Below are 24,234 nucleotides of genomic sequence, written 5' to 3'. Positions count from 1 at the left end.
ATCTATGCTCACTTTGGCTCAACAGAAATGTGTCCCTTTGCAAAATCAAACTGACAAATAAGAGAGCACAACACTGATTGCTAGAGCTGATATAGGGCAATTGTTCAGCAGGAATAACATGATGCAATTAATATCATGTATGACGCAATATCAGGTTTAGATTGCATCATTAATTGATTTGCTCAAAAAGCAAGTACTGTCCAAACCCAGTCATAGATGTATTCATAGATCCAGTCAAAGATGTATTTTAGTCATTCCTGGTTTAAATTGAGATCCCTTCCCTTTATAACTTACCTATCCTCCACCAAGTCAAGGGTCGTATATACTGAGCCAGTAGCATATCTGGAAAACTATAGCCAATCAACAATTTTGAGCATCATTTTCATTCTCAGTGACCCACAATTGGTAAAGTTGGACGACATTTATTTCAGAAGCATTTTGGCTGTGGACCAGTGGAACTGGCGTTACGATGGTGGCCAGCATCGCAGGCGCGAGGCGATCGGTGAGTGGCGCCAGGGGGGGGGGGGGTCACTCGATGGAGAGAGACGACGTGTGTTTTTTTTATTGCTGTGAATGTACAACGTTATTACAAGTCGGTAGCGCGCACACACACACACACTTCAGGTACCCGGAGGCGTCGGCACGGCGGACAGACTACACAGGAGCCTCGCGTGTCGCGTCGTCGTCGCGGGACCGTCAAGCGGGGAACTCTGCTCTCGTTCTCCACCGAAACCACCGCACAGATGCAGCTCCTTTCACGGAAAGAAACGCGCGCGCGCCGTATTCACGAAACAAGCGCCAGGTCCAACTCTCTCTCTCTCGGCAGTTTCTTTTAATGTTTTTTTTGTGTTATTTATCGTGTGTTTTTTTGTTAAATACCACCCCATCACCCAAGGAGGTCATTATATAACTGTACAACGCCCCGTTGCATATTTTGAATAGCCCTGCAGTAAATGCGTGTTCCCTATTTTCTGTATTACATATATTTGTTTGTATTTTCCGCAGCGTGTGTATATATACGGTGAGCATCGTACACACACCACCGCATCTCCCACCGATATGTAAGCAGGCCGCTCTAACGTATAATATGTACCTTCCACGAAATTATATCACGTATAGCAAAGGAGAACACGGCATATGGGGGAAAAACCCGCTCCGCCTTCGAGGGCGCGCAATTAGCAACAAAAAGCGCCTTGTGTACGCATCTCGGGACGCACCAAAGCCACACACATTCCCATTGAGAGGAGGGGGGGAGCAAAAAAACTATAACATGTTTTGGTTAAGTCACGTAGCGACGTATCAAGTGATACAGTAATTTTGCTGTGACGGTGCCACCTGAAGACGGAAGCCTGTGTTGCCTCCGAAACGTCGTTATTTTAATGTATTTTTGACCTACGTGACTTTACTGAAAAAAAACAAAGAGTATGGACCCTTGCAGTCACGAAAACTTCAAATCTAGAACCGATAACATGTTTGCGATCACTGTCAGTGAAATGGGAGAAAAGGAGGAAATGATAAGTCGATTAGAAAACAAACAATGCATTTGATTAAAAACAAACACGTGTTGATACGGACCAAATTTGCTTCCTGTTGTAAGGATCGTCAGAGAGCCATTCGCGAGAGGAACGGACGGGCCACTCTCGTCTACGCGAGAGAACGGCAGTCTACAGGAGTACACACACGGCTGTGGATAATACGGTCAACTTAAGACTGCTTGAAAAGGAGTTTAAAATTATAAATATATCGTGTTACGGTAAAAAAAATATTACATGAAGCGAGAAAAAATAAAAACGACCAAAAAAATGCCACCACCAGCAACAAAAGAAACACGCAGCAAATGTACGGGATGTTGACCCACACGCCCGTGTGTTGCCGAATTGGTCGAATCGTGTCCTGCGAAACGGGATACCGAGGTGTGCCACTTAAATTCAAGCAACACATGGGATACGAGAATTTCATCGTATTTGTTTTGCTTAAAGAGTAAGACAGTCCTGTCTGATTTCAACCATCATTGAGCATCGGTAGATATTATCAGATGAACCCCATTTAAGTTAAATTAAATAAGATTAAGTTAGGGCCCGACTAAGGGGCCTTCTGGACAGGCACGGGATCGAGAAGAGTCAATGGATTAGTCCACTCAATGAGACTGCACAAGCCACGTCATTCCCACTCCCAACACGCTCCCTTCCGAAGGCATTCTTTACAAGTTTGAACACGAGCGCAAACAACCTTAGAATATTTTCTTCTCTTTGTCCATCCGTATTTAATGTAACTTGCTCTGAAAAATGGTAGATGGTTTGACATTCTGTATATGGTGCCAATCCATGGTTTATCTACTGCTAGACGAAGGCCTGTCCATCATCATCACGAGCCATGGGCTGTCCACTTATTGATGAAGGCCTCCCCCATTGATGAAAATATAACATGCTTTGTTATTATATTTGGGTGACATTACATGTATATATCCAGTAAAATGTGCTCTCGAGTTGAAGAAGCCAGTGAATTAATCCTGTGCGAAAGCATGTCTCTAAAGTGTAGCCAAATAATCATCAATATACCTATTGTGCCACATGTCGCGCCCACTAATTTAAAATGATTATGCGTTCACGTTGCAAAAATACCGAAGCGCGGCTATACTTAAACAAAAGGAAAAAAATTGACTTCCACATGACCCCTTGCACGCGACGGCGTGACAAGAGTTAATTTCTCCTTTATACCACAAACGTCACACCACTCACTGTCGCAGTCAGCAACTCCGATCTGCATATTAGCAAAATGTTTCCAAATAACAAAAAAATAAGCAAGGTGAGATGTTGGAGGCGGGGGTGCACATTTGGGAATTTAACGAAAAAATGTAATCGGTATGATTTTGGTGACGATGCTTTGACACCCTAAGGCATTCTGCGTTGATTGTTGTGGGCAAGTCCACAAGTCAACCGACAAGGACCGGACACAACCAAGAGGTCCCCCTCGACCCTCGAATGTCAACGCCCAACCCTGCTGCCCAACACCCCTATGGACAGATAGACCGCTCCGTGGTGGATACCGCCACCTGTGCATGCCGCAGCTGCGAGAAGAGTTCCGTATTAGGTGCAGGTTATGATGTTGGGTCAGGAGAATGGAACGTCCAATCCCCGCCGCACCCCCCCATCATTATACGTGCGGACGCTGACCCGCATGTTGTTGCACCAGGGATCAAAAACCCATCGCCCAGGGAACAGATACTACCCACGACTTCATTATGTGTGGTGCTCATCCACAATTATTTGCAATCTGGCAACACTGCGACTTCTGTCAATTGCATGGGCCTCATTATACTCGGGGAACGCCACGTTGCTTTTTTGCGCTGCTATTGTATAATGCCAAGGTCGTGTGTTCACGTGTGGCTGCCCGCCAAAGGCGTTTGAAGGTTCTATCCGGCCGTCGGTAAGGGAAAGGTTCCCCCACCCATGCGTTACGCTCGAAGCAGGCGAGACGCACTCCCTTCCGAAGAATCGTCCACCCTCACCGCCAGGGATTCCTACGACCCCTTGGCTCCCACGCTGCTCCGATTGATAGGGCAACGCCACTCGGTGGAACGTTCCCCCCTCACGGAAGCCCTGCTAACAGCTGCTTGGGATACATTACACCCTTTAAAATATGGTTCTGGAAATTCATCTGGCGTTCCCTTCATGGCACAGGGGATCAACCTAACTCTCATTAGAGGAGACATGGGGGGTGGGGGGGCACGTCTACAAATGCTTTGGTACACATTTCAGCATAACAGCACAAAAGTCTTACACCGTTCTCGTTAAAGAAAAGAGAATACATAGATAATAACGTATCAATCGCTGATTCGTCATAGATGTACTTTGTCGGGGATGAGGGCAGCGCAGACTTTAAATGTCAGCCAAATAATCAGTGGAACAGGACTCGCTTGGAAAACGACAGTGACAAATAGTGCCCCTTCCTAAAAACAAAACTCCTGGTCGGTAATTCGTCTGCACACACAGGAATTGTCTGAAAGTGAAACGGCTTGCCGACTCACTTGCTCCGATCCCCCCGGAGCGATCTCGTGGCTCGGTTCATCGCACGACAGAGCATCGCACAGACTTTAAAGCCAGCGAGAAGCGTTTTGGCAATCCTCCCGTTCCTCGAAAACTTCACGGGAGGCCAGCGTTTGCCAATGCAAGTCATTTAGAGGCGAGCGGTGCAAGTTTGTTTCCCCTCGTCTTATGTAACATTGTGGGTAACCTGGTTCGCATGATTATGACGTAACAGCAGCAGTAGCGGCAGCAGCATAACGGATTTCAGACTCTCAAAGGGTCGCCATCAGCAGCAACCGCCGTCATCCAAATACCCCTCGAGCACTTTAAATTTCCATCATGAAAAGTGCGGGGGGGGGGGGGAATTAGTTATCGTTGATTTAGCATTCTTTTCCTTCTGTTTTGTGATACGCAGCGGAGGACCATCCGAGCACATGCACGCACATACACACGCACGTAAACCAAATCAAAAAAATAATCTCCGTAGCCCAGCTACCGCGCAACGTAGGCACACACGTCCGTCCTCCTCCCTTCTCAGCAGAGCGTTCATCTGCAACCTCGTCGCTTTTCATCTCATCTCTTCTTTACACGAGTGAAAGTGTGGCGGCGAACGGGGGGCCAGCGGAGGAGTCTCCGTAGGGGCGGGCGTGCGTTTGTGCGTGCATGTGCGTGCGTACGCGAGAGCGAATCACAAAGATCTGCCAGATAAGACACAGGCTGTTGGGGGAAGTGCTGTTGAAGAGCATCTACGAAGGCCGGCATGGCGCACGAGAGGGTGGTGTGGTCAACACCACGCTGGGTAGTGGCGGAGTGATTATCGCAGAGCTACGAACACGGCAACCCGAGTTTGATTACTGGCCACGGCTAACATCAGTGTTGAATATCTGAACTCGGTTCGACACCTACCCCCTAGGTTGTTAAATGACTACTTGGTGCAGTGCGTAAAACATCACCACGAGGGAGATTAAGGCAGCCGGGCGTGGTTCTGACACCACCACCACCACACCCCAACTCGTACATCGTGCCGGCCTTCATTAGGTGCTCGCTAACACAGCACTTGTCCCCAAAAACCTGTGTAAGTTACGCGGGGGATCTTGATCTCGGTCCGTTGTGTGCACGAGAGCCGGGGAGGGCGTCACACTTTGTGCTGCTTCATAGAGGAGGGGATGGGCCCGCGCTGCGTGAGCCCCTCGAAGCGCTTGTACGTGTAGTTGATAAACACCCAGTCCTTGTACTTGCTCTCCGCATCCGTCGTCTGCTCGTTTCCTGCGCCAGACGTTCGCAGGACGGGGGGCAGGGCAGGGATGAAGAGCAAGTCAGTCGTGATGATGATAATAATAATAATACTTAAATCAATTATAAAGTACATTTTGGTATTCACGACATTTTTATATCACGGGGCTACGTTTCAAGTTTCATGGTAGGGAGCAATGTTGCTCTTTAGTAATAATAATACTGTGAATAGTGCCGTAATATGGCAAGCCATTATAAGGGCACCGTATAATCCTAACCGAGTGATTTGCAGGTATTCTTTTTATTTAGCATATTATTAAGATTATTCCACCCGCGGTAATAACCAGGGAGGCCGCTGGATTGGAACCGCGAATCTCTGCAACGGGCGACGAACGCAGCGCCACCACCAGGCCACAGCAACGCCCCCCAAACGTCGCCAACTTGAGCCACGGGCGGTGGAAAAACCGAATTAGAAAACCCAAGGGCAGTTACTCAGACGGCCTGAGTCACCTGGCCACCGTCTTAACATCGGATACAAAAAAAAAGGCCGCGGTACCTCCGGTGGTCTGCAGCAGGTCCGACTCGGGGAACTCGTCAAAGTTGGAGGTGTCGTCGATGCTCTTGATCTCGATGGGAATGGCTGCTGGTCGCTCCCTGGTGGAGGTGGTACAGAGAGGCAGGTGGAGGGGGGGGGATGAGACACAAGGGTGAGAAGGGAGAGTGGCGACGACAGGAGAGCTGTGACTAGAAACTGCCAGTACAAAATGACTTAGATTTGCACTTATTGCAGAAATTAAAAGGGGTGTGAGATTCATTATTTCCAATGTGTCGGTATGACCAATAATAATGATAATTCCATTGACTAAATCACCCGGAATGTGACAGATCTCACCAGATCTCGGAAGCTAAGTAGGATTCAGCCTGGATAGTGCTTGGGTGTGCTACTCTGGGGCTGCATTGTGGGGAGTGCAGCAAAAGCCACGACCAACAACTCATGCACACATGCAGCCACTGGCTCACCATTGCCTTGTTACTGAAATCAAATGAACATCATTTACTTATCCACAAAAACCTCACTGTCTCATTCTTTTTAAGAGGGTCCTGTATTGTGATGCATATAAATATGCATTTTAATTCGTATTTTGTAGGTGGCAGGAATCCACAGAACCTGGAGAAGACCCACAATGCACACACGAGAAGATAACACTGAAAAGGTCCACAAACACATGTTCACAAACCCACTTGCTGTACTATCATCCCGTGGCCACCGTGTAGGATTCTCACGAACCTACGTGGTACACCAACCATTGCTGTTAAGATGTTTGATCGGAGGTGTGCATCACCACACCTGTACGACCGCTCTCTATTTTGGCTGGACGATGGGAAACTTGTAAGTGTATAGCCACATTATTTAGAAGGAATTGGTTTCGGTTCATGAAATCACAGAGTAGATGGGAGAGAAAAGGCTGGTGTGGTTTCGGTCATGTTGAGTGACAACAGGAAAATTATGTGGGTCAGAAGGTGCAAGTGATGCAAGTAGAAGGAAAAAGAACAAGAGGAAGGCAGAAGAGGTGGGGGGGGGGGGGCGCGATGTGGTGCGATCGGACACGGTGGCCCAAGGAGCGGAAAGAGAGATGGCGCAGGACAGGGCAGCGTGGAGAAGGTTGGCAAGGACAGCGAACCCCACGTGAGTGGGACAAACGCATGGAAGGAGGTTTCGGTTCATGAGCAGTGGGAACTGCTCAATGCCTATATTGCTCTGTAATATAAACATGCCCACCCTTTGCATAGAGTCTCCAGATTTGGTGGAATTAAGACGTTCGATATATCCACATTGTTTTGTATCAGACTTAAACGGACGGACATTTTAAGCTGGAAGAACCCGATGAGCTATGAAGCTGTTTTTCCACAGGTGTACAGCCTAAGCTAGTCACCAATGGTGGAAGATTAGAGGAAGTTACACAGGTGATATAGTAACTCATAGACCCACATACAAACCCACAGACTTGCGTAGAGACCCACAGACTCGTACAGACCTTATTACTGACCACCTCTCTCGACAAAATAAATACGCCCACCGTTTTCTGCCCAGCATCCCCAGATGCGGTCGTATGTGGATGCTCTATGAATCCACGTTGTATTTGCAATTGTACAAAAAGCCACACAGGCTTCAGCTGCTGACCTCATGTGCTCCCAGTCCACGCCCTCGAAGAAGGCATGCGTCTTAATCTCCTCCACCCCGTTCGCCCCGACCCTGTTCTCTGCCTCGCAGCAAAACCTGGAAACGCGGTGAACGAAAAAGGGAAACGAAAACCAAGGTAATGGCGTCTCAGGAGAAAAACACCAGCCTCCGCAAAACACTTGTGCTGCTGTTATGATCTGGATTGCACCCAAGCCCACAAAACGTAATTTAACGGTAATCATCTGCACCAAAAGGTGATTTAGAGACAGCAAATGATGGCTATACTGTACTGATGATTCTTAATACGGATGAAACTGGTATACAAAATTGTGGCCTTGAACAATATTGATTATTTGAATTGGTAGCCTAAAACAAGGCAGTGTGGTCATGTCATGTGACATGCACTGCACTATCGGAGGTCCGATCTTGTTATCACGACAGCACCTTTTGCCCTCGAGACATCACCTTTCCGTGCGGCAGTATTTCTACGATTAATTTGCTTTCAGCTTACATCGGATGAATTTCTCATCACTTACATCAAGTGTTAGGTAGGGCTGGTTGCACAGATAACTTACTCCCAACACGCAGGCCGCAGTGAAACACCAAATGACATGACGATACAGCGCAGCTCCAGCCTAGCTGCCAACTTTGCGTGTGCGAGTTGAGACGTTGTAATGTGTGAAATACTCTGATGTTAAACACAAGTTCAACTTATTAAAAATCTACTTTTAATAGAACCAATGAAATTAACGTGTTGTCTTTAATGAAAATACCCTTCACCTACGAAAACCTTACTGAATGTCGGAGTTTTTTTTTTTATATCAGGAGGGTGCTGCATTGGCATGTTTGGCCAATTCCATGAATGAGAGTTTGACTTCATGTGGAAGGAAACCGGAGCACCCGGAGAAAAACCACCACACATACGAGGGAGTACCATTTAAAGCTCTATCCAGATACAGTAAAACCTTGGATTGCGAGCATAATTCGTTCCGGAAACATGTTTGTAATCCAAATTACTCGTATATCAGTTGTGATCACGTGACGCTCGGCAGACAAAGCGTATACGTACTACTCGTATTGCAAGACCTCGCTCGTTTATCAAATTAATATTTATTTTAAATTTTTGCTCGCCTTGCAAAACACTCGCAGACCAAATTACTCGCAATCCAAGGTTTTACTGTAGTTTAAAGAATCAAATATTTGCTCTTCCATCTCCTGGGCACCTCGCTTTTAACTGCTGCATCGAAATACAAGACCCACGTTATTGAATTAGATTAAAAACTGTAACGGCACACGTGGGAAATGGAATGGCACACGGGAGATGCGATGGTAAGTGAGGGGTTGCTGTGTTTGCGGATGGAGGAGGCACCTGAGGATGAGGTCTCTAGACTTCTCGGATATAGGCACTTCAGGCGGAAACACCAGCGTCTCTCTCCAGTGCATCACCTTGCGATACGTCTCCTGGGGCGACTCAGAGCAAAACGGAGGGTACCCTGCACACACGCACAGACAGACAAGATCCCACGTATAGCCTTTTACAGACTGTTGGGGCAAGTACTGTACGAAAGCACCTATGAAGACTGGCCACGGCATATGACGTGGTGGTGTGGCAGTGAAGGAGTTGGTGGTGGGTGGCTATGATGGTGGTGGTGGCTGTGGTGGCAGTAAAGGTGGTCGTGGTGGTCGGTAGTGAAGGTGATGATCATGGTGATGGTAGTGAAGGTGGTAGTGAAGGTGGTAGTGAAGGTGGTAGTGGTGATAATGTTGGTGGTGGTCATGATGGAAGTGATATTTATGGCTGTGAAGGCGATGGTGGTGGTGGCAGTGCAGGAGATGGTGGAGGTAGTGGTAATGATGTTCATGTAGAAGTTGGTGGTGGTGGCGATGATGCTGGTAGTAGACGTGAAGGCGACGGTGATAGTGGTGGCGGTTGCTGTGGAAATGGTGGTCGTTTCGCTGACTCACCGATGAGCATCTCAAACATGATGACCCCAAGTGACCACCAATCGCACAGCTTGTTGTATCCTGTCTGCAGGAACACTTCCGGGGCGATGTAGTCTGGCGTGCCCACCGTAGAGTAAGCCTGGACGTGTGATACATGGCCACAGAGATGAAGAATATGAGAATCAATAACCAATCATACATTTTCCAGTGATTGAGTGGTGAATTGAAAAATAATAATTAAGTTTACTTAGTGGCCACCGGTTGAGAGATGACATAATAAAAAAACTATCAAAGGTAAAAACTGAATTGTTTTAACGACGCCAGCGTGGGTCATATCCTAAAAAAATGTCGTGGGTTCATTTAAGTTAACAATTTTCTCCAATAATGAATTCATAAAAACGTTTTAGTTCTCTGGCTCACCAGCTGCCGCCGGTTTTTCTTCCAAGTTTCCGCTTTTCTCTTTGAGTTCATGGGCTTGGAAGCTGTGGGAATACAAACACAGCAGGACGGACACACGCCCAAGTCAAGGGGGGCACCCCCAGCAACAAATCCTGCAGCTGCACAGGTCCCCACCCCTGAGGCTTCGGGAGCTTGCACAATGCGACTCACCAGGGCTGGGAGTAACATGCCGGCAGTTAAAACTATCAACTAAAATCTACACTTAGTTCTTCCACCAAAGCTGTATTAAAACATTTGCCTTAGTTGCATTATATTTGCCGTAGAGTGCATTACCCCCACATACTTTAAGGCCTGCTCCTGGCCAGTGAATTCGTAGATCCCAGTGTACCATTCACTGCAAACGTGTGCTGGTGTTGGTGAATGGTCACACAAGTTAAGTAAGCACAAGGGGAAGTTGGAAGACAGGCATGTGGGCTGGTGGGCTCTTGCTCCTCATAGCCATATGGGCTAGCAGGCACATGCATGTATAGATATTGAACTTCTTTTGCACGGTACGTAGCCAACCGGGCAAATGGCCATGTGGAAATGTAGACGAGCAGGCACAATTGGGCACATAAGCAAGTGAGCATGTGGAAATGTGGGCAGGTGGGTGTGTGGATGGTGGGCTAGCAGGCACAATTGGGGACATAGGCAAGTGGGCACATGGAAATATGGGTTAGTGGCTGTGTGGGTTGATAGGTTGGTGTTCCGTACAGGTACTGAAGTCGCTGGGCTGTGCCTGCGTGAGGTCCCGGTAAAACTCGGTGCGGTGAGCCTTCTTGAGGCCTGTGCATAACCCAAAGTCCGACAGCTTCACGTGGCCCTGGGGGAAGAAGCGACATCATCTCTCAGCGGAGATCAGGTGGTACACAGTATGTGCCTAACAATAGCTGCTCCTTAAGAGTAGCTGTCCTAACCAGCAGCTGTTCTACGCAAGATGAGGTGTCATTTATAAAAGCTGCCAGTTGAAGTCTCACTGGGTTCTCACCTGGTAAAAAAATTCTACCAATCAAACTTGCAGAAGCTTCCCCTGAAAGCAAATGTCCATCATAGTAGCTGTGTCTTGTGGAAGCTGCCTGAGATAGCAGCTGCCCCTGATAGTATCTCTTTGATAGCAGCTGTTACTTATACTTACTCTTAATCAGCAGCATCATCATATTTCTGATTTTTGGTGTCTCATGAAAGACGCCATCTCTGATCTCAGGTGTTTATGTACACTCTATCACACTGGAACTCAGATAGGATCTGTCTCTGACATCTTCCAGTGGGGGCAGGCATAGCTGATAGCTGCCTCTCACACAGGCTGTCCCTGATAGAAGCAGTCCCTGTTCGTGGCCATACCAGATGGCCTGCGACCGGCAGGGTAGCACACGGCAGGCGGACGTACCTTGCTGTCGAGCAGCAGGTTGTCGGGCTTGATGTCACGGTGGATGAAGCCCAGCTGGTGGATCGAGTCGATGGCCAGTATCGACTCGGCGATGTAGAACTGCGTCTCCTCCTCCGTCAGCGTGTCCTTCTTCATTAGCAGCGTCATCATGTCGCCTGCGCGCAGAGGCCACACGTTGGAGCCAGGGGTGCAAAACCTCCCCCTGATCTGCTCTAGCCTAAACCCCCGGCAGTGTCCAGAACAGAGCCAGGGCGAAGAGTCGATGAGGTCGTAGCTGACAGCAGGGTGGCACAGCATGTTACGCCAAATTCATTTGTATTTAAATCAAGAAGGGTCGCAAGAAGTGGAGCTTGGGAAACATTTCACGATGGTATACAGTCCTTTCTCTTGGCCTGTCCCATGCTTACCTCCCCGCAAAAAGTCCCCTACAGGCATAGACCCTTCCAGACAGCCTGTTCCACCTTTACCTCCCAGCAGAAGCTCCACGAAGGAGTACAGAAACCACCCTTGGTCTTGTCTCACACTTGACTTCCAACAGGAAACCGAATAAGCTGTAGAGACCCTTCCCCTGACCCTGCCGCACACTCACCGCCCGGGAGAAACTCCATGATGAGGTAGAGGTTTTTGGGATCCTGGAAGCTGTAGAACATCTTCACCACCCACAGGTTGTCTGCTTCCACCAGGATGTCCCGCTCTGCTCGGATGTGAGCCACCTGCAGATGTCGCACGATTCGCAACAAAGCACGACTTTGCAAGTGTGTGTGTGTGTGTCCCATGTGTCAAGTGTTCAAAGTCATTATCTCTCCGGAATAATCCAATTCTACATATTGTCAAATTCTTCAACTGTAATAAATAATTGCTGCATTGTTTTATGAACACGCTGTAATGTGTTGCAATTTGGTTGTGCTTCAAACAAAAAACATCCCCCTGTCAAGCCACTGCTGAAGGCCTCCTGACACCGTATGTAGGTCTGTATGTTGAACCGTGCTAATAGGAGGTGCAAACAACACTATGTCGGTTGTGGGGGTTGTTTGACCACACTTCACCACGCTGGTCTGTGCGGATTGGTGAATGGGAGGTGGGTAACGATGCCCGTTTCAGATATCACTCGCCCCTGATGTATTGTTAGCCGTGTTTGGGCTCAAACCAAGGTCACCGGATTCCTTGCGCAGTGCGCTAATCGCTGCACAACCGCTCCACCCCGTTGGGCTCATACTAGGATACAAATGAAGATAATATCATATAAGCTTCACGTGAACCAATATAAATGTACTTGTAGAGATTCATAATTGCAGAGAGTTGCATACCATGCCTGGCCTTATCATGGCATTTTGTCCTGATCACATGTTTTTAGCTACTTCTTGTTTTGGTATGTCTTTCACCATAGGTCTCCGTTGCAAAAGAGACTTGTGGTCTCAACGTTTGTGGCTGGCTCTAAATAACAAAACCTAGCACCCGATCGATTGGGCCAATGGATCGAGCGCTGGAGATATACACATGAAACGTGTCATCATTCAACCTGCCAGTGGTTCACAGAATGGTCACGATTCGGGGTTGGGATTTAATTTTCTTTTAAATCCCAAACAATATTATCTCATTAACTCTATCACTTTTATAGTGTTTCATTTTTTTCTGTTTACTTTGTACAGTTTTGTACAATCCATCAGCCTCAATGTGACCTTGCATGAATGCTAAATTATAGATTTTCACACGAACAATATGCTGCACGTATCGTGAGTGTAGAAATCGATTTCAATCGACAAATCAACACATCACTGCAAGACTACATAACAGGGCGGCCGTAGAATGAGCTTTGTACCAAAAGAAAAACCAACTTCTAGCAACCTCACAAGCACGATACGAAATACATGACTTGGCACATTTAAGCACTGCCAACTCCCCAGGGCTGGTGCCTGATTAAACGGCGGCTTCTGCCATGGAGGGTTAAACCACTCTCTTCCAACGCAACGTCCAACGTCTTATCAACGACGACAGCCCTAGTTGCGCGCCCATGCCGCCGACTTCTCCCAGGTGGGGCCACGGGGGTCAAGATCCGCCGGCGCGCAGCTCACCTGCTCCTTCTCCAGCATGTCGGCCTTGCGCAGCACCTTCATTGCGTAGATGTGGCCCGTGTCCTTCTTCTGGACCAGCCGCACCTATGCAGTGACGACACACGAGGAGGAGGAGGGCGGTCTCAGTTTGCCGGAGCCAAGTCTTATCCCGAGAAAGGGCTGGTCACCGGCGACATGCACCATTTATTATTGTGCCCGATTGCGGTACGATATTCATCAGTGCTGCCTTGGCTATCTTGTTTCTGTATTTTTAAAAAGTCTAAAATTTTCTGCTTAAATGATCATTGAGGCAGTGTTCATCTCCTTTTCACATCCCTTAAGCCAGTGGTGGAAATTCCACATTCATATGGCAGAGGTGAGTCTATACATAGGACAACCTCTGTTAACTTCCCTACAGATTTTAACTCAATTAGTCGACAGGCGGGACAGTGGGCTGAGTCAATCCCAAACGACCATTGAACCCCGTGAGCTGTTCACTTTAACACTAAGCAACCTGTTAAGGACACTGTATAAATGTATTTAAATTTGTACAAATCTCAACTGTATACTTTGTAGATTAAAATAATTGCACGTGCGTCATTACGTGTCTGCTGTGGACACCCTTACAAAGAAGATGTTCCATCTCAAGGGATTATCCAGGTGAAATATAATTTTTTTTTTTAAGATGGCAGCAGTTCATCAGTTCCGTGTAAAATTAACAGCAATTCAAAACAGCCAACCCACCCCGAGCAATCGTTACAGGAAACTCAAATCAATTCTTATTCCCCTTTCCTATGGTACGCTAGCGAGATAAGCACCCGATTTGTGCTCGGTTCTTTAGCCACGTCACACAGGTGGCTGCCAGCTGGTGAACAGCTTTGCTGCAACTCTTCTTGGTGGGCAGCAGTTGACTCTGTGCACCAGTTTAAAAGGGTAAAAACCTACGACTATATTTTGCCACCGGTAAAAGAGATCTCATAGTGTAAATGCTTACCCCGAGCTCTCAATACTCTGATATTGCACTGTGTTTGAGTTGTACGCCTTCTGGTGTCATCTGGTCCAACACCAATGGGGACTAGGCTCTAAAGAAAGCCGTCTCGGGTGTGGACCAATCAACTTCAAGGACAGTGCATATTATTATCATTATCAGAGTTGCTTCTTTTTGTTTGCTTTTTTGACTACTTGTGTTGTGGTTATTGCAAACATGATGCCTTGAATAAAGGTGTCAGTTTTGTACCAGTTTAAAAGGGTAAAAACCTATGACTATACTCTGTGCACCATTGTTTCGTTTTGCTCTGCAGTTACAGGTGGCACTGTCTAAAACAGTGTTCTTCATTGTAAGGCCCGCAGGCCACTGGTGGCCCCTTGTAGACTTTAGTGGGGCCTCTGACTGGCAGCCCCCGACAATACACAAAGGTGAAAATGCCCCATCGTGTGTATTGAAACTGATTAGTCCACACCAGACAGCTTTTTTTTGAGCCTAGTCTCAAAACGATGTTAGACTAAAGGACGCCAAAAGACAATGCATATATTATCAGAGTATGTTTTTTGTTTGCATTCTGACCACAAGTATTGCGATGAATGCAGACATGATTCCTTGTAAAAGGTTTCAGTTGGGTGTTCTAACATCTTAACACCTGTTTGTTGCCAGAAAAAAGGGGAAAACTTATTCTCACTCATCTAAAACCTATATTAATCAGACAACAATCAATCCTCCCATGCATCGAGTCCACCGTGGTGGACCGCTGTGAGTTGTTGGCATGTTCCGGCCACGGTGGCACACGCCTCAAAGCTTTTTGGTGGGTGCAGTCCCTCTCCATAGGACGTCATCAGCCCGGTGTGGTGGCGTCATAGCGGCAGACAATGTGACGACTACGGCAGAAATGACGAGCAAAGCAGAGCTTTGCATTCAAGGTAGCGGCTGGTGGAAAGTCAGCGTCCACTGTGATGCACATGATCAGAATGTTGTGAATAAATTATACGAAGAATGTTCAACATATCTGCTGAGGTTCCTTTGAGTAAAATTACTTAAAGATTTAGTTTGAAAACGTCGGCTTTCGCGACCAATATTATTCATAATAAAGGTTTTTGTGTTATATCGCATAAGTATAAATGTGTCGCAACCCTTCACCACCCGACACAACCAGTAAGGTTTGTCACGTAACTGATTGGTGCATTGTTTACGTGACAAACCTTATTGGCTGTGTCGGGTGGTGGAGGGTTACGACACATTTATATTTACGCAAAAAACTTTATTATGAATTATTATTTGGTTTTGCTTTTAATAATTCATTCATGAGTGTGCTAAAAATCAGTTTGTGTGCAGGGGTTAGGTGGATTTTACATCGCAGGATCATGAGGGGTGGCGCAAATCTGTCCAGCAGTGGATGATGATGATTAAAAGATTAAACAACACCCTGATTCTGACACCTGGCATGCAACCCCCTGTGACAGCCCCCCCCCTCACCTCGCCGAAGGCTCCGCGCCCTATGACCTTGAGGGACTCGAAGTCTTCGAGGCCGAGCCTCGTACGCTTGAGCCGCAGGAACTCCGTCTCCTTGCGTGCGTGGTGCTTGCGTTTTGTGTCCTTCTGCATCCCGGCACACCGATACGGAGGGTGGATTGAGAACCGACACTCATACAATGTGTGTGTACATTGAACTTCTTTCTGAGCGTACGTAGCCAACCGTGCTAATACAAGCTGAAGAAACAACTTCCTCCTGGCCACAATACCAAAGGCTCATCGAGTTAAGGAACATAACCGCATGCAGCTTTTACGTTACGCATGGCGCATCAATTGTGCACGCCTGCCTTTTCTATTTCTTAGCAGAATAAAATTTAAACATCCCAACCGTCGCCTTAACAGCCCAGGGAAACTGCACGGCCACCAACGTTGAGGCGTAAAAAGGATAATAAATTAAATACATTGTAACGTGGTGTTAGAAACCGTCTCAATGTGGCTACATCTTAAAACATTTTTGGGGGAGTGTCTAAAGAGTATAGAGGGCTACTGGGCATGGAAGGAAGCACGCTCCGATTGCGGCATGCATGACCTCGAAGGTCTGATGTCGAGAGTGTGGCAATCATCTGCAGAATCTGGCAGAAGGAAGTAGTGGCGAGGTGCAGTGGCATGAACACAGCACCTGCCACGACGACCTCTTGACCTTCACGTTGATGACCGATTCTATATAAAACACGGCACAGGCCGCCGCGTCACGCCTCTCGCCACCGCTCGCTGTTTTTGACAACACGGCTCGTAACTTAGGAACGTGCCTAGTGGGACTCCCCTCCCTTCCTGATCGTGCGCACAGTGGGAGGGTGGGGGGGGTCAGGCGGCGATGCGCGCCGCGATCATCCTGCGCACCTCGGTAACAGCTGGGTCAGCTCCGGGCGCCGGGTGTCAATGAGGCCTTAGGCAACGTCAGGCAAGCGGAAACAAGCGTGTACGCAACAGCCATGCGGCGAGAATGCCGCTTGTGGGATAAAGCAGCTGCTTCGGCTGAGGATGCGACAGGGTGAAGGTGCGCAATTTGTGTTCGGTACATCGTAATATCCATTCTCCCCGCCTTCAAACCCACAATAAGCGTCAAATATAGCCAAACGACCCCCACGACCCGCCCGGAGTAGGGCGGCCCTCACACAGCAGTGAAATGACTACGTACAGTGCGAAAGAAGTTCAACATACATACAAAGGGCTGTACCTGTGTGTAAAGTGTACGTAAAGTGCAGGCTTCAGGCAATAATGTGCGCTATAAACGACAGATGCTTTTTTGTGGCAGCCAGGAAGAAGGGTTTCCATTACGCGGGTGCCCTTAACTAGAGGGGGACCAAACCGATCGGCAAAATAATAAGAATAAAAATAATAAGCACTCACCTCGTCATCTGTCAAGCCCTCTTCGTCCATAACCCGCTCGAGGTTTTTCTGCCTAAATTCGTTAACATACAAAACGAAACAAGTTAAATTGCAGAAATGGCACAAGCAGCAGCGAGCACGCACGGTGACGACCGTAGATTTATACGTGTGGCTAAATTTAGAATGCTTTTTTTTCCTTTGACTTTATTTTTTCCACACAGATGTTCCCAGCTTCCTTTCCCAAATGCAACTAACTTTGAGCACGAAGGTTTATTTATGTCTGTTAAATAAAAATGCGCTGGAATATTTAGTGATGAAAAACATTCACTGCATGACGGATTTATACGGAATTTTGGCAGATAATTAACCGGGGTGGAGTGGCGGCGCAATTGTTAGCGCACCGAGATATAAACCCAGTGACCTAAATGCGATTCCCGGCCACGACTACTATCTGTGCCAAGTGACACCCGAATCAGATCTGGGCACCATTACCCTTGAGCGATCCATACTGACCAGCGTGGTGAAGTATGGTCAAACACCCATAACCGATGCAGTATGGGGAGGCCTTAATCCAGCAGCGGATTGACAAAGGGCTGTAAAAAAGAATCCTATTTACTATTTGATGTTAAAAAATCATCTTGAGATGTGTGTGTATAGTCTTCATTCATTTATTTATCACCACGTGAAAGCACAGAGACCACACATTTATTTTAAAGGGAGACCCTGGGTCATGAAACCAAACACACGTGCATAATAAAAATCAGTGCAGCAACGCGAAACACTATAAAACGTCACGTAACGAGGCAGAAAAACTCTTAAATGAGATGCGATGTCAGTTCAAATTATAACAACTCTCTGTGGATTGCAATGGGCCATATAACGACAATAATTAACATATTAAATCAACAGTTTTGCATGTGGCCGTTTCATTTCCCCCGAGCCCAACTTCCTGCAGTGTACAGTTCCCTGGGTCTGCCTTGCGAAAGAGTCAAAAGGTGTTCACCTTGTTCTGGTGTAAAGGTCACGGCTTAATTAAATGATTGGCTTGCTAAAAGAGAGGTGATGCCAGGGACTGTGGTTTGCCACTTCACCATGAACCCATTAACCTCAGTTTGAGTCCTGACCATGGACAACATCGGTGGTGCACGATATCTGAAGCATTCGTGAGACCTCCCATCCCACCTCTACCAACTTGCAGTGACCAGCGCGGTAAAGCATGCTCAAATAACACCGATTGCCAACAAAGCGTGGGGGAGGCTTTCGTGTAGCGGCGGATGGTTGATGCGCAGCGCTGGAAGTGAGCAGCTATGAGTGACAGCCATTGTATGTGTGTGTGCATGTTTGGTAGGTCTGGTACAATGTGTGCAGATGATACCTACTGCGTAATAAGCGTGCAGACGATTTACAAGATGCGGAGACAAAAAAATACCGAGGTGTGTAAAAGTGCACGCAGAAATATGGAGGTGCATACTCGAAATTACACTTAAGAGACAGGAGGAAGAAGAAGCAGAAGACATGGATTAGAGAACACACATACACGTTGTTAGTGAACATCGTTAAGTTATCGGCATCACACAAAACAGCCTGCCTCAGCAGCATTCCCCTCTTTTTTCCTTCTGATGACGATTGCTTGTGTTGCGATCGAAACGTCGTAGTTTTTTGTAAAAAAAATTGTTCTACGTGACTTTACCGAAAGACCCAAAGAATAATCACACTGACTGTGAATAAAAGTTAATGGGCCTGGGCACAGGACACGTCGCTGGAAGGAATGACGGTGGAGGCTGATGACCACGAGGATTGGGACGCGTGCAAGAGATTATCCACCGTGGAGACGGAGTGATGAACTCGGCCCGTATCGTCGTTGATTTGTCCTGTTCAATCAACAACATTACACCTCCTTTGCAAGGGGTGACCTGGCACCTGGTGTGCAAGTGCTAAATGAATTGTTACATCCCACATTCAACAACATTACACCTCCTTTGCAAGGGGTGACCTGGCACCTGGTGTGCAAGTGCTAAATGAATTGTTACATCCCAGGACCCCGAGAGATGGCAACGACTTGAGAGGGCCTTTCTCTCGCAGTGAAAAGATCGTGGAATGATGGTGACTGTACACTTTGCAAGTGTGCAACTGTACAACACATTGCCATGCCCATCTGAATGGATTGTAGGTATTAAAATAATGTATAAATAAGCACACGAGTCTGCTTAACTTCCCCCCAAAAAAGTTTAAGAAAATAATGTTTATGTGCGTTGGCAAAAATGTCCCTTCTTGCGCTAATGTTTTCCAGAAGCATTTGTTTGTGTTGAAGGGGGGCCACACCCTCCTGACGAGACTTAGAAAGTCAAACCCGCCTCAGAGTTTGCCATACTGTATAAGGCAGGGTTTCCCCAAACTCCACTCAACCATGGAGAACCTTTTCCACACGTTTCCCACTGTTCTTCATTCAAACGCAACCATTGCGATAGCATGATTTGAAGCTTTCGTGACTGCAGGAATTACTCCTTGGTTCTTTCGGTAAAGTCACGTAGAAAGAAAAAAAATTAAATAATAGAGTACGACGTTTCGATTGCAACACAAGCAACCGTCATCAGGCAGAACTAAAGTTGAGAAAGACAAAACGCAGACACGGAGACACACAGACAGAGAGACAGAGAGAGACACACAGAGAGAAACATACAACATAGACACACAGAGACCTAATGCCTCTGTTTCGACAGAGGCATTGTTGTGTGTCTCTCTCTTGTGTGTCTGTGTTGTGTGTCTCTCTGTGTGTCTGTGTTGTCTCTCTCTGCTTGTGTGTCTGTCTGTGTGTCTGTGTCTGCGTTTTGTCTCTTTCTCAAATTTAGTTCTACCTGATGACGGTTGCTTGTGTTGCAATCGAAACGTCGTACTCTATTATTTAATTTATTTTCTTTCTGTTCATGCATCAATCGAATTTGGATCATTCATCAGCTTTTATTTCAAACTACCCAGTTTTCTCTGGGCCAGGGCAGTATCCATGCCCCGCTCTGTGTACGCTAAGTCCAAGCTTTAAGCGTGTTCACAAAACGTGTTTTTCTATAACGCGGATATTCCTTTTGGGAACACTTTACGCACAATGTGGAACATGTCCGTTACCGCACAGAACGCGCGCTGTTATGATGCGGAACGCGACTGTTATAATGCAGTTTCTGAGTGGTCAATGACAAGCTACTTTCTTGCGCAGCCGAGTGGTACGATACATTACTCAGAATGATTCACAGTAACACGGCGGCTTACCCTCAATTACTTGTCCCGCCACCTTACTGTGTGTGCGTCCATCGTATCTCGCCAAATTTTATCGCCGTATTATTTTTGGGGAAAAAGTTTTCGACCAACGTGTTTTTCGCTAAACGCGGCACTTTTCAGGAATGCATCTATCACGCTAAACGAGGACTCACTGCGCTTTGAACATGGGTTACAACCCGAAACCGACCACCAGTTGGGAACCAGTTGCTGTCGGGCACGCAGATGCTTCCCGCGGACTCACCGCGTCTCTCGCTCCTCGTGCTGGGCCTGCAGGTTGCAGTAGTAGTTCTCCAGCGTCACCTTGGTGCGCGTCACCTTGTCCTGCGTGTGCACGCTCATCGGGATGCTCGCGCCCGTCATCGCCATAGCAACCCGCCGCCTGAGTTCCCGCACACAGGCACGCGTGCACAAACGGGAACAGCGGCGAAAGAACGTGAGAAAACAACAACAAAAAACCTGCCAAACGGGGCTTGGTTGGATAACAGCGAACAGACACGCACACACGGGTTGTCAATGAGCTGCGGGAGCTGCGTGGTGGGCAACAGCGATCACCGTAGGAAAAAATACGGAAGCGCCTCTGGACACCTCGAATAGGCTGCGACACTGAGCGACCGCACGGGGCGGCTGGAGGGAATTGTGCTTAGAGAAAACCTGGTCAGTGAGCAGCAAGCGCGACGCAAAATGGGCTGTGGCTTTGGCCACGCCACTTTCGCTGTGGTATGCAAGTGACTCACCCTTACATTCAAAAATTCTGCACAGCAGACTACTGTGTCTCGCGAAAACAAACGGCCCTTCTGCAGTACCATACGTACACACAAAATATTTAACAAGTATTATTTCAAGGTCAGCCGGTTGTTTGTTTAACAAACTATACCACCCACCATAAGATATTATGAATTCATTACGTCCTGTCTCTTTGAGATATAAGTATGGGTATTGATGTGGAATATGGCTTATGATCAAGACTGGTGGTGGTAGAATGGCAGCTGTTGTATGTCTCTGTGTTGTCTCTCTCTGCTTGTGTGTCTTGTCAGTGTGTCTCCATGTCTGTGTTTTGTCTCTCTCAAATTTAGTTCTACCTGATGACGACTGCTTGTGTTGCAATCGAAACGTCGTACTCTATTATTACATTTATGTTCTTTCTACGTGACTTTACCGAAAGAACCAAAGAGCAAAAAGATAATATCTGTATATGCATGTGTTTGTATATAAGTATGTAGCTATATAAATATATGGGAACTTATAGGTTTATGCATGTGCATGGAGCAATGAGACAATTTCATCTGCAGGAGTAAAACGATAGTGGTGTCGCAGGACCGAAAAAGAATGAGAGCTTTTGGGGCCTTATCCAGCAGTGGATAGACAAGGACTGATGAAGATGATAACCATGATGATGCAATTGCCCTTTTTATTCCTCTATTTATTAACAATGCGTACACTCCCGCTCCCACTGTCTCTTTCCCACACTGCTACGGGAACCTTGACTGCGGTCAGACTTGCGTTGTTGCCACATCCGTGCGCGCTCCGCTCAGACGAACCCACAACAGCCCACGCCAACAGCAGAACCAAGCAAACCGGAGCAAGGACGCGGGCGTGAACAAGGCAGCGACATTTCCGCTACCACTACCGCTCAGCCCGAATGATTGATCGCAGGGCAGGCGCGGGGGGGGGGCTCTCGGCCCGCAAGGTTTCCGTGTCGGTGACCCACCCCTGCTCCTTGTCCTAACCCCATGTGGATGAAGAAAATTGCAGCACCACCGCTCACAAGACGCCGGGGGGGGACCGTGCTCACCCACGCATCGTTACCTGCCATGATCTATCAACTGCTGGATGGAGGCCTTCTCAAGCCACTGGCAACTCTCACGGTCCGGTGATTACTAATCCATCTAGTTCCTGCACATGTGATGATCTCATCGCTCCACTCAGGATGTAATGACTCGCTCTCCTACCCCCCTGGACTCGCAATTTGATTAACTGTCATGATTTGGGATCATAATTCTGTTCAAGAAAAGGTTACTATTCTTATAATATTGACCTTTATCTGCTGCCTCGATTGCCCTGTTCTGGCTTATGTCTTGCATCTACTGTTTGTCTTGTTAGTAATGCTTGTGTTCCGTCTGTCTCTTCATTCACATTGTCTCACTTGGATTGTCTTGTTTGCATGGTCGGTCTTGTTTGTACTGTCTCATTCTTCTTCATTTGCACAATCTCTTTTATACTATACGTCTCATTTAAACTGTATATCCTTTGTACTGTTCATCTAACTTGTTCAGTCTGTCTCTTTCTACCGTCTCATTTGTTCTGTACGTCTTGTCCTGCCTTGTTTGTCCAACCAGTCTCATTTCTATTGTCTGCCTGCTTCATTCACTCCATAGCCTAAACGTAACAAACTCTGATAATTTCAATACCATTGCTAACAGTCGACTCGCAATACGCACATCATGGTGAATGTACCCTTGCGGGCAATAATCGATTTCGGGCGATGAATCAGTGCATCGTCGCAGGCCAAGCATGTACAGTGCCTTATGATGGCTGGGGCCATGAGAACACCGTCTGCGTGAGATAGAAATCTTGTCAGGGCCGAAAAAAGCGGTCTCGCACAAACTCACGGGAGGGCAGAAGGCAGGCGGGCGCGACTTACTCCGTAAACGACTCCGAACGCCCACAAATATGCGCTTGGAATTCTCAGCTTCAATTAGCGGGCGGGAGGTCTGTGGGGCCTATGGCGGTCCAGAAACTGGCTATGGAGCGCATGAAATGGACACCAACTCGTAGATTATATATATTTTTTTACAAGTATCTCCAGTAAATGGCTGAAATTTCAGCACGCGGTAAAGAGACACCAATGTGAATACTTGAGATAAATTCCAAATCTCCGAGGTCTGCGGAAATAAAGGTGATAATTTAAGTATATTCTTCACAATTAGTGAGGGTTGCGTGGTTCGAGCTGGTCTACTCTTGTTATGCCCAGCTCCACAAAGAGCATAATTGCCAATACATACATAATCACTGCACTTGATCAGTGGCTTGCATCCACGCTTCATGCCAAGTCTATGCGTATATGCTCTTTCAATAAAGCACAATATTACACAGCCAAGGTGGAGCTGTGGTGCTGTGATTAACGCACTTCACTAACCACAACTAACATCAGTGGCGAGTGAGGCCTGAACCAGTTCTGGGCAAAATCCAATCTTTCACCAAACCATGCTGATCATGGGTTGGTGAAAGATGGTCAAACAACTCCAATGACCAACACAGGTCTGTATCCAGCAGTAGATTGACAAAAGTGTGTACATTATTTACACTTATGATACACTACGCAGTCTCGTACACTACATACCAAAGTGATAACTAGTACTGTATGCAGAGTTTTACTGACTATACAAAGCTAGTCATTAGGCAGAATGGCTCCGTCATTACCCCCACAAGTGCAGGGGATCTGCATAATTGTACAATATTCTCTTTCGAAGGTGAGAAATTTCATGTGACCGAGGTGTTCATGTCCGAGAAATGTTTCGCAGGGCTGTGATACAATGAATGCCTCGTCAACACCAGCAACACCAGCACTGCCCTTTGGCGTCTTACTTGACAGTTACCAGTGCACTGCTTACATAAGAGCGAACAGAAAAGATAAATTGCGACACGACAACAGAAACAACACGTCCCAAAAACAACAGCAGGAATTCACACCACTGCCGCAGCCGCAACCACCTTGTAAACACCCCACGCGTTCTATTTCGAGCGATATTGACCAGCGATAATGCCGCGAGGACAAACAAGCCTCTATATTTTTTCTTGTGGAGAGGTTTTGAACGAGATGAAGTAGTCATTGGAGCTGTGTTCAGTTTAAG

At 47.1% G+C, this 24,234-nt stretch overlaps 1 protein-coding gene across 3 annotated transcripts in view; it reads right to left on the bottom strand.

The window, feature by feature from the left end:
* Positions 1–447: 447 nt before the first annotated feature.
* LOC144936565 (serine/threonine-protein kinase 38-like) overlaps positions 448–24,234 on the bottom strand; it is a 42,687-nt gene continuing 18,900 nt past the window's right edge. For all 3 annotated transcript variants that reach the window (XM_078863769.1, XM_078863768.1, XM_078863767.1), the window contains exons 2-14: positions 20,625–20,762; positions 17,135–17,186; positions 15,728–15,850; positions 13,282–13,365; positions 11,799–11,922; positions 11,210–11,364; positions 10,537–10,645; positions 9,805–9,866; positions 9,406–9,523; positions 8,810–8,933; positions 7,441–7,536; positions 5,815–5,912; positions 448–5,291 (exon numbers count right to left, since the gene is read on the bottom strand). In XM_078863769.1, the coding sequence (XP_078719895.1) occupies positions 5,161–5,291; positions 5,815–5,912; positions 7,441–7,536; positions 8,810–8,933; positions 9,406–9,523; positions 9,805–9,866; positions 10,537–10,645; positions 11,210–11,364; positions 11,799–11,922; positions 13,282–13,365; positions 15,728–15,850; positions 17,135–17,186; positions 20,625–20,749 (1,401 nt within the window). In that variant the 5' untranslated portion in view covers positions 20,750–20,762 and the 3' untranslated portion in view covers positions 448–5,160. The remainder of the gene's footprint in view (positions 5,292–5,814; positions 5,913–7,440; positions 7,537–8,809; positions 8,934–9,405; positions 9,524–9,804; positions 9,867–10,536; positions 10,646–11,209; positions 11,365–11,798; positions 11,923–13,281; positions 13,366–15,727; positions 15,851–17,134; positions 17,187–20,624; positions 20,763–24,234) is intronic.

The sequence above is a fragment of the Lampetra fluviatilis genome, chromosome 16, assembly GCF_964198595.1.
Source record: "Lampetra fluviatilis chromosome 16, kcLamFluv1.1, whole genome shotgun sequence".
Taxonomy (NCBI): Eukaryota; Metazoa; Chordata; class Hyperoartia; order Petromyzontiformes; family Petromyzontidae; genus Lampetra; species Lampetra fluviatilis.
The sequence above is the reverse complement of the archived record's forward strand: the minus strand, read 5'-3'. Positions and strand labels throughout refer to the sequence as shown.